The sequence below is a fragment of the Populus nigra genome, chromosome 15 (genome assembly GCF_951802175.1).
Source record: "Populus nigra chromosome 15, ddPopNigr1.1, whole genome shotgun sequence".
In the NCBI taxonomy this organism is placed as follows: Eukaryota; Viridiplantae; Streptophyta; class Magnoliopsida; order Malpighiales; family Salicaceae; genus Populus; species Populus nigra.
The window spans coordinates 11,652,891-11,668,124 of NC_084866.1; the positions used below are offsets into that span (position 1 = coordinate 11,652,891).

General features: G+C 35.9%; 3 protein-coding genes across 5 annotated transcripts; 2 read left to right on the forward strand and 1 right to left on the reverse strand.

Moving 5' to 3' along the window:
* On the forward strand, positions 1-2,333 carry LOC133673850 (S-adenosylmethionine decarboxylase proenzyme-like). Its single transcript, XM_062094759.1, has 3 exons — positions 1-194; positions 374-533; positions 650-2,333. Exon 3 carries the CDS (start codon positions 835-837, stop codon positions 2,023-2,025), a length of 1,191 nt encoding a protein of 396 aa, XP_061950743.1. The 5' UTR covers positions 1-194; positions 374-533; positions 650-834; the 3' UTR covers positions 2,026-2,333.
* A 3,388-nt stretch (positions 2,334-5,721) lies between these two features.
* LOC133674213 (EG45-like domain containing protein) lies at positions 5,722-6,977 on the reverse strand. Of its 3 annotated transcripts, none has more exons than XR_009835157.1 (3): positions 6,713-6,852; positions 6,158-6,409; positions 5,722-6,044 (listed from the first exon to the last, which is right to left on the reverse strand). XR_009835157.1 is itself a non-coding variant. In XM_062095232.1 (3 exons), the coding sequence occupies exons 1-3, from the start codon at positions 6,822-6,824 to the stop codon at positions 6,038-6,040; spliced, it is 393 nt and encodes a 130-aa protein (XP_061951216.1). In that variant the 5' UTR covers positions 6,825-6,968; the 3' UTR covers positions 5,868-6,037. The 3 variants fall into 3 exon arrangements, 2 of the variants coding, with proteins under 2 accessions (XP_061951216.1, XP_061951217.1); XM_062095232.1 differs by having other exon boundaries at positions 5,868-6,044; positions 6,158-6,431; positions 6,713-6,968; XM_062095233.1 differs by lacking the exon at positions 5,722-6,044 and having other exon boundaries at positions 6,154-6,431; positions 6,713-6,977.
* Positions 6,978-10,133: 3,156 nt separating this feature from the next.
* LOC133674752 (putative GDP-L-fucose synthase 2) lies at positions 10,134-11,539 on the forward strand. Its single transcript, XM_062095974.1, has 2 exons — positions 10,134-10,294; positions 10,410-11,539. Exons 1-2 carry the CDS (start codon positions 10,276-10,278, stop codon positions 11,360-11,362), a joined length of 972 nt encoding a protein of 323 aa, XP_061951958.1. The 5' UTR covers positions 10,134-10,275; the 3' UTR covers positions 11,363-11,539.
* Positions 11,540-15,234: the final 3,695 nt, after the last annotated feature.

Consider the following 15,234-nt stretch of genomic DNA (forward strand, 5'->3'; position numbering starts at 1 on the left):
TTTCATCTTGCTCTCACACAAAACCCTATGCTGCGTCTCTATCTCACAAAAAAACGCCTTTCTTGCTCTCTTTCAGTTTGCTCGCATCTCTCATTCCCTAATTCCCAAATTTAAGTCTCTGTTTTGGTATTCTGCTAAGTCAATACGTACCCGCCCTCTTGAATACTCAAAGTTTTATAGAAAAATTAAGAAACGTAAGTCTCTGAATCTAGGGTTTCTAATATTTCTCTTTGCTTGTTATACATGTAACTCCTGCTGTTCTCTTATTTTACGTACTGGGTTTTTTTATTTAGTAATACCTGAAGGTTTTTTCTGTTATTTGTAGATATATTTTGTGATCTGAATTTGGAATTATAATTTTGGGTTTTTGCAGAGGCGTGAATGTTGTGATGGAGACAAAAGGAGGCAAAAAGAAGTCTAGAAGTAGTAGTAGTAGGAATTCAGTTCAATACGAAGTCCCTCTTGGTTACAGCATTGAAGACGTTCGTCCAAACGGTGGCATTGAAAAGTTCCGATCTGCTGCTTACTCCAACGTATGTATCACTCACAACTCTCAACCTAAATATCATGCACATAAATATTTTGTTTGAAGTTTTTTTCTTTTGATAAATTTGTAACTCGTTTTCTTCTTTTGTGGGTTTGTTTGCAGTGCGTGAGGATGCCATCCTGATACGATCCGAGAACAAAAACATATGGCACCTTCAGTAGAGTAGATTTTCTCATTTTCTTTTTTCCTCTCCTTTAAATTTCCAATAAACAAAAAGAATACCAAGAAAAGCACACCAGTTTCTTCTTTCAGCAATATTTGAGCTTTCAAAATTTAGTCTCGAAACCATGCTCATTGATTCACCACCGCCACCTCCTTCTCCTATCGGATTCGAAGGCTTTGAAAAGCGCCTTGAAATCACTTTCTCTGAGCCATCCTTTTTCAATGACCCAAATGGGCTGGGACTACGTGCCCTAACTCGATCTCAAATCGACTCAATCCTCGAACCTGCTTGTTGTACTATAGTATCTCAGCTCTCCAACACTGAGTTCGACTCTTACGTTCTCTCCGAGTCAAGCTTGTTCATTTACCCACTAAAAATTATCCTCAAAACCTGCGGTACCACAAAGCTGCTTTTGTCTGTACACCCCATTCTGCAACTAGCCGAGTCCCTCTCTCTTGATGTATGTCACGTGACTTACTCACGTGGCAGCTTCATCTTCCCTGATTACCAGCCTGCCCCTCATCGTAGCTTTGCTGAAGAAGTCACTGCTCTGAATGGGTATTTTGGGAATTTGAATTCTAATGCCTATGTTATTGGCCATCCCACCTCTGCTAACCGTAATTGGCATATCTATGTGGCATCTAAGGATTCTAAATCACTGCCGTTGAGCAAAGATCACACGTCTGCAGTTACTCTAGAGATGTGCATGACTGGCTTGGATAGGATGAAAGCGGCTGTATTTTATAAAAAATCGGCTGATTATTCGGCTGCTGAGATGACTAAAATGTCCGGGATTAATGAGATTATGCCTAGTCACATGATTTGTGACTTTGACTTTGACCCTTGTGGGTATTCCATGAATGGGATTGATGGTTCAGCATTGTCTACAGTGCATGTGACCCCAGAGGATGGGTTCAGTTATGCTAGCTACGAGGCTACGGGGTTCGACTGTGGTGAGGTTAAGTTGAGGGGGTTGGTGCAGAGGGTGCTCAAGTGTTTTGGACCACGTGACTTCTCTGTTGCTGTCACGTGCCATGGTGGTGGTGGTGTTGGGGTCCAGTGGTGGGCAATTGAGTGTGCTGCCGTGGAGGGGTACTTGTGTGACAGTGTGGTGAGGCAGGAGTTGCCAGGTGGTGGGTGTTTGGTTTACATGACTTATCATGAGGTGAAAGAGTCCAAAGGGTGCGCACCTGCTAAGATGATGAACATGCCGTGTTGGAAGGATGTGGCGGAGGAGGAAGAGGTGGTGTTGGGGCTTTGTGGTGGCGGTGCCGGTGGTGGCATGATGGCCTGGCCTTATATTTCGTCATTGTAAGTTGAGAGCCACGCCGTAGACTGATTTACTCGTGGGCGGACTCTTATTTATTCTCTGTTTTGATGTTTCTGGGTATGGGTCTGTCTTTATTACCCTTACGTACAAGTCTTTAGTCTTTGGAATAAAGGGGCTTGCTTGGCCGTGAAGGTCTTTCTTTACATGGCTCTCAAATCTGTTTGGCGTTGAACTGAAGCTGTTTTTATTTCTCCTTGTATGATACGGATTTCTGAGTTATTACCATGGATTGAACCATGTCTGCTACTTTTGGCCATTTAATTCTTGATAATCCCTGAAGATTTATTGCTAAAGTCTAATCTCTCCCATAAAACATTTGCCTTTGCCTAGTACCTGCAATATTGCTGAAGACTTGCATTCCAAGTTTCAATTTCATATTTCTGGGTGGGACTGCACGGGCAACTGTGGATCACAATGATGAATGGTGGCGCCCGAGATGCGATTGGCCACTCCTTTACTACCGGAAGATCAAAACTGTTTTGACATGATTGATTGATGGGCCAGTAACAGGGGCTTTTGTACAAGAAAAGACAAGTATGCAGGTCATAAAGTCTTAAATAATAGAGGCTTTTATGCAAGAAAAGACACGAATGTATGGTCGTAGATTGTGGCACGAGACCAGGATTCCTTGATTCTGTTAGGTTCTTTCGCCGTTGCCGTTGACAGTCTGAGAGTTGATTTTGTACTGTAGTAGAGTTTTTTTCAAAAAAAAAATATTTTCGATATGAATTTCATATAATAATCTAAAATCAATAAATAAAATAAATAAAAAAATTAAAATAAAAATAAAATGAATTATTTTTAAAAATATTTTTGAAACATAAAAATAAATAATTTCTATATTATCTTAAGTTTTTAGCACACTAGATTTCTAATTGTTTTTAGAATGGCGGAGGTTATGTTTTAAGAATTTTTTTTGTTTAAAAATATATTAAAATAATTATTTTTATTTATTTGAAAACAATTTTTTTAAAAAGATTTAACTGTCAAATATCCCGAGATTTCGCACTTTATCCTTGCAACTCTAGTCTCTTCAACAAAAACACTAATCATGATTTTAAGCAGTCCTAAATAAGATTCCATTTCAATCAATCAGCAAATTATTTCCATGGAGAGAAATCAATTACGAGAGTAGACTATGCCAGTCAGCAAATGGTTTCATATATGCTGGGGTGAGTTAAACCGAAGAGTTAGAGCCGAACTGCGAATAAAATACATGAAAGAGGAGTTCCTGGGGCTGGATGAGGGTCGTTGTAGTGTAAATTTATGGAAAAACTTTTCATCATCTGCAGTTTTATTTTAACACGAGCACATGCAAGCTTAGACTTGACAGAGCCTTCTCTGATCATATATCTTCAAACCCTGCAAATAGGAAGGAGAAACCAAATAAAAAGATCATCGGTAAATTAGTTTTTAATTATACAGATTGTGTAACCAGCCATGGACACCGTTAATCGGAAGTTTGGAGAGTGTAACCAGGAAGCAGAAGGTTTACAGAAGCAGCGTTGAGACCGCTAGGAACTTGAACGGACAAAAACTGCAAAGATTACAAGGTCATCGTCATCGTATGAGGAAGGAATAAATAGTTGCCAGGATTGTGAGATATGTGGTCTAAAGGCTGGTCAATGGGATATAGCCGAAGAGGCCTATCGGAAGTAGAATTTAACTGACGCGCGGCTCGCGCTGCTTCGCTGTTCTGGTTAAATTTTGTCTAACATAAAAAAAATATTTAGTTGATGGCAGTGTTTCTAAAAGAGAAAAATATTGTGAGAGTTGGGTTTGAATTGGTTTATAAGGTTGGTTAATTTCATTATTATATAAAAAGTTTATAATGATAAAAAAATAAAAAAATAACAAATAAAAAAATAGACTCTTATAAGTATAATGAAAATATATTGTATAAATATTCTTCTTGAAAGCTCTAAACGAACTTATTTGATAACAAATAAAAATTAAATAATCTTGTAAAGAGAAAAAAAAAGTTCGAAGCTCAATTACCAATAAATCAAATGTTGGAGCACAAATTAATTTTTTTTTAAATAATAAAAAAGTTTAACTCGAGTCAACATGTTAAATTAACTTGATTATAAGATCAGAATACTCATACAAAAAAAATTAAATAAAACAATAAAGATAAATTCTTAAACAAAATAAATATTAAAAGATAAAATTAAAAAAAAATTTAAGATAATCTAAGTTAATTTGATAAGCTCGTGATATAGGATATTACATCTGAATAATCCTATAAAAACAAAAGCTAAATCTAGAATATGAGATTTAATTTCATGAAAAGGAAAGTCCAAAAACTTTTGAAACTTAAATACAATAACCTAATATAAAGTAAAAAGACTTATTAAAAAAACAATTTAGTTTCAGTTAATGTATAGATTAATCGAAGAATTTCTGTCACTTTTAAATCAAATTCAGAAGGATTGGAGACGGACATCGTTGTTAAGGATCTTGGAGAAGAACTCGTTGGAAGTCTGCCATCGTTTGCAAGTCAACTGGGTTCGGCCTGGTTTGCCTTTTTTGATGCAAGTTGGGCCAACATTCAAGAGTTTAGGCCCAATTAGGTTGAGTTCTTGTACTTTTAACTTTTATGCTTTTATGTTGACTGGGAATGTACGGGAGAAGCAACCACGTCATTTCTGGTATGGAATAGTAATTTGATTCTAATTTTAATTGTTTTTGTATTTTTAAAGTGTTTTAAAAATTTTATTTATTTTTTATTTTTTTAAATTAATATTTTTTTATTTTTTTTAGAATATTTTGATACGTTGATATGAAAAATAATTTTTTAAAAATAAAAAAATATTATTTTAATATAGTTTTAGATAAAATATATTTTAAAAAACAATTATAACTACACCCATGTAAATAATTAAAGTTTTTTAAACATACAATCTGAATCATGTTTTCTCAGGCATGATTCAGATTGTTTAATATAGAGTCTAATTAAAGTTTGCTTTAGGAAGACTCCGTTCACATGATTTGGTCCCAAATGATTCTTAGAATTTGGTAATCCCTTGTTAGGCGCACTAATGATAGCTTTTGCAAAGGAAAGAGTGAGTCTTTTAAGATTGGGTTAAAAAATATTCAATAAATTTCTATTCCCATTCATGGGAGTAGAAAATAAGGAGAATATAATTTTTTTTATTTTTTTTTTCTAAAAAATATATTGTACGACCCAAATATACTTGGGTTAGGTCGTTTTCATGATAAATCATGTTAACTTGTGTTTGTGTTGATATTCAGCTTGATTGAGTTTTCAAATGAATAAGTATATAATTTTATTTAGATTAACACCATTTTTATTATTTTAAATTTTTAATAAATCTATTTTTCTAGGTCCAAGAGCAAGAGTTATTTCATAAATGATTCCCCCCAAAACGAATAGCACTTGTATATGACCGCGTATAGAAAATACTTGATACATACAGCTTTCACTGCTCTAAATCTTGCATTTTTATTGTATTCTTTGGATGCTCCCCTGGTCACCGAAAATACTTTGTGTTTTTTCGTTTTTGTAGCTTAAGAAAAGAGAATTTACAGTGAATCTGCCTGATTAACACAGGCACGACTCCTCTCCGACTTCCAGATAATCCAAAAGGGATTTTCATTTTAAGAGGGAATACTTGTTGTAAACTAATTAACCAAACAATTAAGAGGATTAACGCACGGTTATGCTAGTGTTACATGGATAACTTGGTTAATTTAATGGTAAATTAATACAGTGGGTGCGCGTTCATGCATTTTTCTGACACGGAATTCCCCGGCCGGAGCACAAACTGCAGTTCAGTTCATATATTTCACATTAAAAACTACTGTACGATCTCAAAAGTCTCTCACTTGAGGCGATTCTCATTTTATTGATTGATTCTACATAAGCCCTCCATCATCGATGAAACAGACTAGTTCGTTCCATAACGAGCCATTTTATTTTAACACTAAGAAGATCAGCTTGGTCTCGAAACAGCTTTCTCCCATGATTAAACCCTCAAGCCCTGCAAATCGGGGGGGGGGGGGGATCAACAAATAATAGTTTTTAGCTACTGTTAAAGAACAAGATATGTTATGCTATAGATAGCAATGAATAAGTATATATAGTTACACTTACTGATCGTATCGAACTACAACTTTGCCAGCATCAGGATCAGCAATTCGGGAGAAAGCATCTTGAGAGAGATTGATGACTCCATTACATCCTTTACTACAAAAATCGACTACTGTGACTACCACACTACCTTTTCTGCAAGGTCTTGGAGCTTGATTTGCTCCTCGTACGCATGACACACTGTATTTTCTCCCACATGCTGCTCCACCATTCCACAGGGCATCACTCACCCCAGCAACCATAACTCCATTATTCCTATTTCCATAGCATTTGGAGGCTACAAATATTCAAAGATTACGCACATAGAAAATTGATTCGTAAATGGTCGAACCAAGACCATAATTTTTGCCACAAGACCAGCTAGCTCATCATCGAGGACTTGTGTAAGAAACATATGCTGTACTGTGAAGAAAATAACTAGTAGAGCACAAGAATTTCTATATGGCAAGATAAACGAAGACAGATTAACTCTTGTATTAACTAGCAGATATGAATATTTGACGTTAATAGATGCAAACAGAGTTCAGAGATTCAGGGAGTCTGAAATTTATAGCTTACGAGTATAAGGAGGTTTGTAGAAAACGGCAATTCCTTCAGCAGCATCTGCAACAGATACAAGGCGTGATACAATGCCTACCATTATAAGAGCTGATCCAATGTTAAACCCCATTTCTTCCTCCTCTAAGGTCTCAATTTTGTGGTGCAAAATAGAATCTTTCTAGGTCCCCATTTATAGAAGAAGATCGCTGTCAAGAACAGTTCCCTCCATTTAGAGCATAAAGAAGTCAGCATTTACTTACTTCAGTCACCATTGCCTTTCGCAATTGCTTTGCTTAATTGACTTCACCTACCAAGTCTATGCTATAACGTTCATGGAAAGAGGTGGAAAGAAAAAAGCGCATTGATAGTTTTTGCGGTAGGTGAATTACCACGTCCATGTTTTTTCAGTGTAGAAGCACAAAAAGAATTCGATGACACATGGAAGGACCAGACTTTATTTTTTGCGTTTTACTTGTTTCCCACTGGCTTTCACCTCTCTTTAATAAACTATGTTTTTAACCATGATCCAAGTGAAACCTTAGGCCTTAAGATTATTAAACTCAGTACATTCTAATAGTTCTAACAGGTTGATTTAAAAAACACATGATTTAGTGTCTAAACTGGATTGAATTTTACTTTGAATAAAACTAATATCGACTTAGCTAAATCTAGTTGAAAAGAAGATCTGTGATTTATTTACTTGATTAAACCCGGCAGAGTTGATATAAAACAAAATTAGTTTTTATAAAAAAAAATATTGATTAAGAAATTAATAGATTGACTCAAGAACTCGATCATGTAATAATCTTAAATATTTTTTGAATTATAAGTTTGCATATCACATGCTAAACATAATTGTTCACTTGTTAAATAATTTATCTTGTGAATTTTGGACAACATTTTCAACAATTGCATTCATGTTAGAATAAATAGGTTGTGACAAAGAATTATTTCCCTGTCAAGAACAGTTCCCTCCAATTAGAGCGTAAAGAAGTGAACATTTACTTACTTTCAGTCATCATTGCCTTTCGCAATTGCTTTGATTAATTGACTTCATCTACCAGGTTTTGTTTGGTTGAATGTCATTAATATGCGACAATTATTAATGGACAACACCGTCTATTAATAAATACAGCAACTGGAGTTAGAGTTGCATCAATTATGTGCAACCTTTTCAAATATCAAAGGTTGACAGCTATTATTATTAAAGAAGAACTGGAGTTGACAGTTATTTTTATTGAAAAAGAACTGGAGCTGGTAAAACTATTCTTGCCTATAAATAGACACCGAGAAAGAAGCAAAGTTTGAGCAGAGAGTGTAGAATGTGAGAGACCAAGAGAGAAAGAGGGGCTGCCAAGGGCAGCAGCTGCAAGTGCAGCAATGAAAGCTGGAAGTTGAGTTTGAGTGAAGTGATCCTCCTCCTCCATGTATTTGTATTGTATCTTTTCTCTATCTCTAATAATATGAACCTCTTCCATGGATGTAGGTGATTTGCCGAACCACGTTAAATATTATATCTCAATGTGCTTAACCTTTAATAAGCAACTATTAAAATACCACCGGTCCATGCAAGGGGGAGCCGGAATCCCTAACAAGTCTTTGCTATAACGTTCATGGAAAGAGGTGGAAAGAAAAAGGCGCATTGATAGTTTTTGCGCTAGGTGAATTAACACGTCCGTGTTTTTCAGTGTAGAAGCACAAAAAGAATTCTATGACACACATGGAAGGACAAGATTTTATTTTTTGCGTTTTTCCCACTAGCTTTCACCTCTCTTTAACATTTAATAAATTATGTTTTTAACCATGATCCAAGTGAAACCTTAGGCATTAAGATTATTAAACTCAGTACATTCTAATAGTTCTAATTGGTTGATTTAAAAAACACATGATCCAGTGTCTAAACTGGATTGAATTTTATTTTGAATAAAACTAATATCAACTTAGCTAAATCTGGTTGAGAAGAAGGTTTGTGATTTATTTACCTGATTAAACCTGGTTAAATCCGGTAGAGTTGATATAAAACAAAATAAAATTGTTTTTTATTAGAAAAATTATGGATTAGATGATTGGCTCAATAACTCGGTATAATAACCTAACAATCTTAAATATTTTTTGAATTATAGTTTGCATGTTATAAACTAAATATAATTGCTCACTTGTTCAATCACTTATCTTGTGATTTTTGGACAACATTTTCAACAATTGAATTTATGTTAGAATGAATGGATTGTAAAACTATCTCAATTTAATAACTTAAGCTGTTAGATGAGGTTATAAGATATAATTTATATTATTCTTTAACACACCCCCTCAAATGAAAGCATTTTAAACTTGAAACTTGTATATGCTCACACTATTCTGTACTTAATTTTTATCAAATAAATAGGGATGATGAGATTCGAACTCGTTCGTGATCACTGAGTAATTAAGACTCTGATATCGTAATAAAAAATTATCTCAACCCAATAACTTAAACTATTAGATAAAATTTTAAAATATGATTTATATTATTTTTTAACATGTTAGAATCTCTCCGGAACATTTAATTCATGAAATACAAGATGGCTTCTGAAAACAAGGAACGAATTAGCCTAGGTAATGCTAGCAACAAATCGCTGTTTCAATTCATTCCCTCAAGATCAGCAACGTGATCTTAAAGGGGATTCAACACAAATTGGATTGTATCTCAGCTCTCAGTTTCTATTCCGTCACCTCTAGCATGAACACTTGTCAATAATATCTCGACATGTTTTATCATTTTGCTACTCGACATGGCTGGCTAGCTGTAATGGCCAATTATTATGGGCACGAATCCTTGACAATATCTCAACAATTCTTTCTTACTCATTTTGCTTTGAGTGTTCGATACCCTATTGTTTTCTTTTTTTAATGGGTTGAGTTTCTTGATCTGTACTAGTTCGCTCCTCTGGCACTAACCTTGATTTTGATATATTATTATTTATATTTCACCCTTGTTCAAAGGCTTATTCATTGAGTTGGACCTAAGCACATAGTTTTCGTATCTATGTGCTGCTTTGGTCCAAAAATCAGACAAATATGGAATCAAAAGCAATTTCCTATGATGTTTCCATTCCCCTTAATTGACAAAAGCAATTTCCTATAATTTTCATATCTATGTGTTTTTTTTGGCATGGTTTTTAAACTAAAATTAGTGTGAATGATTAACTTAAGAACCCATTAACTTGAAATTTGTCTAAGTTGGTCCAACTAATTGATTTGAAGCCTTATTTAAAGCGAGTTTTTTTTTTTTCTAAGTATTTTGAAAGTTGACCCGATTCCATTGATAACTCCGAGAATTTTATTTTATCTAAAATAATATTATTTTAACTCACCGACTGATAGTTATGCTTTTTAGGCGCAGAAAGAGAAAAATGCCAAGCAACCCGGCCCATGAATACAGGGTTATAGCGTGTAATATAGAGTAAGCCCAACCCGCATTTACCTCCCATCTATTTCAACTATAGCGGTTGAAACCGGAAAGCTTCCTTCTTAACTGATTTCCTGTCGGCAAACGAAGCTCCACCTCCCTCCGCGCTAATCCCCAGAACCACCTCCACCAAATGGGCGGCCCCAGCCACGGTAAACTCTCTCAATTCTCACACATTTCTCTTCTGCCAATCACTCTTCTCTCGGATCTTCTCTCCGCTTTTGTTTTCTTATGAATCAAATCCTAATCTCTAACATTTCTCTGCAGATTCCTCCGATTTCCTCACCGACAAATCTGCAAAAATCTTCGTGGCGGGACACCGTGGTCTAGTCGGCTCCGCAATTGTCCGCAAGCTCCAATCCCACGGCTTGACCAATCTCATTCTCCGTTCCCACTCCGAGCTCGACCTCACGCGCCAATCCGATGTGGACTCCTTCTTCGCCGCTGAAAAGCCCCAATATGTTATCCTAGCCGCCGCTAAAGTTGGCGGAATACACGCTAACAATACATACCCTGCCGATTTCATTGCCATAAATCTCCAGATCCAAACTAATGTAATCGACTCCTCTTTTCGACATGGAGTTAAGAAACTGTTGTTTTTGGGATCCTCTTGTATTTACCCTAAGCTAGCACCGCAGCCGATTCCTGAAAATGCACTGCTTACTGGGCCTTTAGAGCCAACGAATGAGTGGTACGCGATTGCGAAGATATCTGGGATTAAAATGTGTCAGGCTTACAGGATTCAGTATAATTGGGATGCTATTTCTGGAATGCCCACGAATTTATATGGGCCGAATGATAATTTTCATCCAGAAAATTCTCATGTTTTGCCGGCATTGATGAGGAGGTTTCATGAGGCGAAGGTGAATAAGGCCAAAGAAGTGGTTGTTTGGGGAACTGGAAGTCCGTTGAGGGAGTTTTTGCACGTTGATGATTTGGCGGATGCGGTGGTGTTTTTGATGGACAAGTATAGTGGATTGGAGCATTTAAATGTGGGGAGTGGGAAGGAGGTTACTATAAAGGAGTTGGCGGAGTTGGTGAAGGAGGCTGTTGGCTTTGAAGGGGAGCTTGTTTGGGATACATCAAAGCCCGATGGGACTCCAAGGAAGTTAATGGATAGTTCTAAGTTGTTGGGGTTGGGTTGGATGCCAAAGATTTCGCTGAAGGATGGGCTAGTTGATACTTATAAGTGGTATGTGGAGAATGTGGTAAAGCAATGATGCAGTTCATTGCTACTAATTCTAATGTGTTTTCAGTGGATATTTTTGGTAATCATTTGAATTATTGCTTGATATTTTATGCTTTCATTTCAATAATTCCAGTAATCGTTGTGTACTCGTTACACTGGACTGTAGTGTATGCATAACATCAATAATCAAAACTCGTGCTTGTCTTGATGTTTTGTCCCAGCTCTATCACAAGCGTTATTTGATTCGCCATTGATTTTTCTTTCGATTGCAATATAGGCGATTATAGATAGTGCAGCAAGCGATGGGCAACTGTTTAGGTAACATGCTATATGCTTTCTTGTTTCTAATGCCTGCCTCAATTGCTGATAGTTCCTGCCATTAATTATCCAGCTTTTTTTTTGAAATCTGGTGTTCAGATTGGGTTTATTTTGTTATAGACACCCCTCTTGCCTGATTTTTATGCTCTTCCATTTTTTTCACCGATCTTTATTGTGGTTTCCCCGCATTATACATGTTTTATATTTTCCCCTGATTTTCTGTACACAACCTTGAGAAATGGATGATGGTCTCAATTGATGTAGAAGCTAGAACCATCCCATTCTCGTTTAGCCTCGTTGCCCAATGGCCACAGTTTCTTCATTACATGTACTTGTTAGTTATGAGTTCTCGTGCAAAATTGTTTCATCCAACATCAGGAGCATCTAAGCCCTGGTATTATCGACGAGTTCATTGTCTTTCTAACATCTGAAGGTTGATCACTTCAAGCAAAACTTTTGCTGTCAGTTCCAATAGGATTACTCAGCAAATAGTAGGCAGTAGAGGTAGTAGAATCATAGGACAGGGGAGACCAATATGACAGTATGGAACATATTTGAGCTTAGGTAACAAAGGGACACTGTACGACATTCTTGGTCTTGCTTAGTTTGTGTTCGAATTCTCCTTGCTTTTGCATTCTTTAGGACCAAAAATGAAGAAAATGATATGGATCTTTATCTTTTAGAATCTGGAATCTAGAGAGCCAGTTACCTTCTCAAGTCAATTACATGAACCATGGATGAAATTGTGGTGTTATTGGAACTAATGATTTTTTTTTTCGTTCACCTAAACCTAAACCATGGTTTGCCTGCACCAAAATATTCAATTCTGGGATTTTTTTTTAATATATCTTTTGGAAGGAGCCTTTGTAGGTTTGGGGCTTGGGTGGGGAAATGGGAGCTTTTTTCCCAACGTAGTATGCTTCTTCAACTAGCGTAAATTCACAGCCTACGATTTTTCATCTCAAAGACAGTAGCTAAACAGTATACAACCTTATGACATGCATTTACTTGTGCTCCCGCTACTTGGTTATGCTTCCTATTCTGGCATTTGTTGAAGACGTCATTGAGTATAAAAGACTTATAAGTGATCTGTACCAGTTAGGGTGCTTGATTGCTAGCTCAAATATTTTCCTTCTGGAAATTTGTTGTCTTTTGAGGTATGCTTGGTTTATGGTGCTGTGCTACAGGGTCACTAGCACATTTTTCATGGTGCCTATATTTTTACAGGAATAATGTCTGAATCAGGAATAATTTTGGCAACTGAAACTATGATTTTCCTGAATAAAGTCTTGATGGATAGAAAAGAGAGCATCATTAAAAAGGAAGTTTTTCTCGCCAAATTATGCTATTTTAATTGGTCATGCTGGTTATCAGAAGTTGGGTGTAAGCATTTATGTTCATGTAACAATGTGATCATGCATCAATTTCTGGGCTGTAACCTTCAGGCATGTTGAAGAAAATGGTAGATACAATCAGATGCACAGATATTCTCTTTCTACGATAGTTCAAGATTCGATCATGTTTTGAATTGCGGGATCAGGATCCACAAGTACTCAATCCTTGGCGATCTAAAATGCCTGTTGCTGATGGAGTTTGTACATTGGCTTCTGCAAGTAGAAAATGACAGAAGAAACAAGTTCGTAGATTTCGTTTAGATATCCAAATGCATTATTTTTCTTATTCACATGACATGATTGAAGCATAATTTTTAGATAGATGATTGAGAAGCCTCTCGCGCTGGAAAACATAACCGTGGTTTGTGTATGACTGGTATCCGTGAAGACATAATGGAAACCTGTAGACAGGTGACAGCAGCTACGAGTTTTCATCCAATGTCAGGAAGAGTTTAGCTTTTGTTTTGTTTTGGGTATTTATGGACTGTTACCATACCATATCATGCTGTTAGATGCACAGAAGAACGACAGTTTGAAAGATTTTGTGGAATTCCAGCCTGCTTGGATAACAGGGGGAGGATGTTGTAATAACCCCACTCAGACATTTACATCTTAGAGGACATGGTTACGTGCAATAATGCATAATTGAGATAAAGGAATCGGGAATTATTTTTGTTACCTTGAGAGGAGCCTAATTGACCTGTAGAAGGATTGAGGAAAGGGTAGCAGTGTGTTAATTTTTCTGGTTAATAGAGGAGACCACTGGTAAACAAACAACCATGACTTCAAATCATTGTTGCAGTCACCCTAAGCTAAAGCCATACCCCATTGCTGAATCTGGAATTCATGATCATGATTTTCAACTTGTAGGCATTATTTCATTAAGATAATATAGAAATTAATGTTAACGATAGGTTTACATGCTCGTCAAATACCTCCTGCTGTCTGTCAGCTGGTCGTGAGAATGAAGAAACCTCAATGGAGTCACAGCAGTTTTAAATTTTGATGACCAGGTTTCATGGCTTAAAACGAGGACCGGGATGATGAGGGCAGGAATGATTGAGGTACACCATGTGACGCATGCATAAAAAACACAAAGAATAACAGCTTAACATTATATTATGTTGAATAAAATCACCACATGAAAACCTTATTTTGAAACTTATTACTAATCTATAAAAGGTTTATAATTCTTTAAATAAACTCAAAAACTAATATAAATTAATTATAAAATCTAAAAATAAAAAGAAAAGCAATAAAAACCCTCAACAAACTAGAAAATCTAAAATTAAAAAAATAAAAATAACAAAACTAGCCCCAACAATATTTTTAGGCCTAATTTGAATGTTTTTTAGACCTGGACTAGTTATAACTAGTAAAAAATTAATATATTTAACCTGTAAAATCTTATAAAAAATTTGATTATAATTTAAAGATTGAATAAAAAGTATGAGGTTTTTTGTCAGATTGATCATCTTATTGGGCCTAAACCTCTTTTTGGGTTTAGCATTGTCTTATTAACATATAAATAGTTTTTTATTATTATTCACGTAAGGTGTTCAGATTAGTTTACGCGCACCTCGATTAATCTTCACGGGTCCTAAAGTTAATAACTAGACAAGCCTCTAATGACTATCAACTTCAGCAACCACGTAGATTTGCACTAATTCACATTTGTTGTTAATTTGTTGTGGTGGTGGTGGTGTATTGATCATCTTCTTTTCTTCTTTCAGCCCTAACTAAGTTATATAGAAGAAGTTATGGATAACCGTATGTTAAGTTTCAAATTCCTTAATCCAAATTTCTTTATCCACTTAGTTCAGCCCATTACAAAGTCTGTCCTCGTTGGCCTTAGACTTTGGTTTAATACCAAAATACTTAATAAGTTGAACCTATTATTTTATCTTTTTAATTTTTTTTAACCTAATTGATGACTTCGAGAACTAATTTAACGTGTAACATGCATCTAAAGAGCACAGATGCTAGCTAGCTGCCATGCACTTGATCCGGTCCCTGTGATTTGAAGGTATGAGGAAAACAAAGGCACCCGATGCTACATCATCCATTGGATGGGATAGGGCCAGTCTTGATTGCCCTTGTGTGCTGGCATCTAGCTAGCTTGAAGAGTTATTTGGAGTCTCTGTTGGCCAAACAAAAGAACAAGATATCCATTTCAAGGCAGGTAAGGAAA

Excerpts from the sequence above, each read along its gene's own strand:
- LOC133673850 (XM_062094759.1), top strand. The coding sequence starts at position 835 with ATGCTCATTGATTCACCACCGCCACCTCCTTCTCCTATCGGATTCGAA.
- LOC133674213 (XM_062095232.1), bottom strand. The coding sequence starts at position 6,824 with ATGGGGTTTAACATTGGATCAGCTCTTATAATGGTAGGCATTGTATCA. Across the intron at positions 6,432-6,712 it reads CTACAAACCTCCTTATACTC|CCTCCAAATGCTATGGAAAT; the intron begins GTAAGCTATAAA and ends GAATATTTGTAG.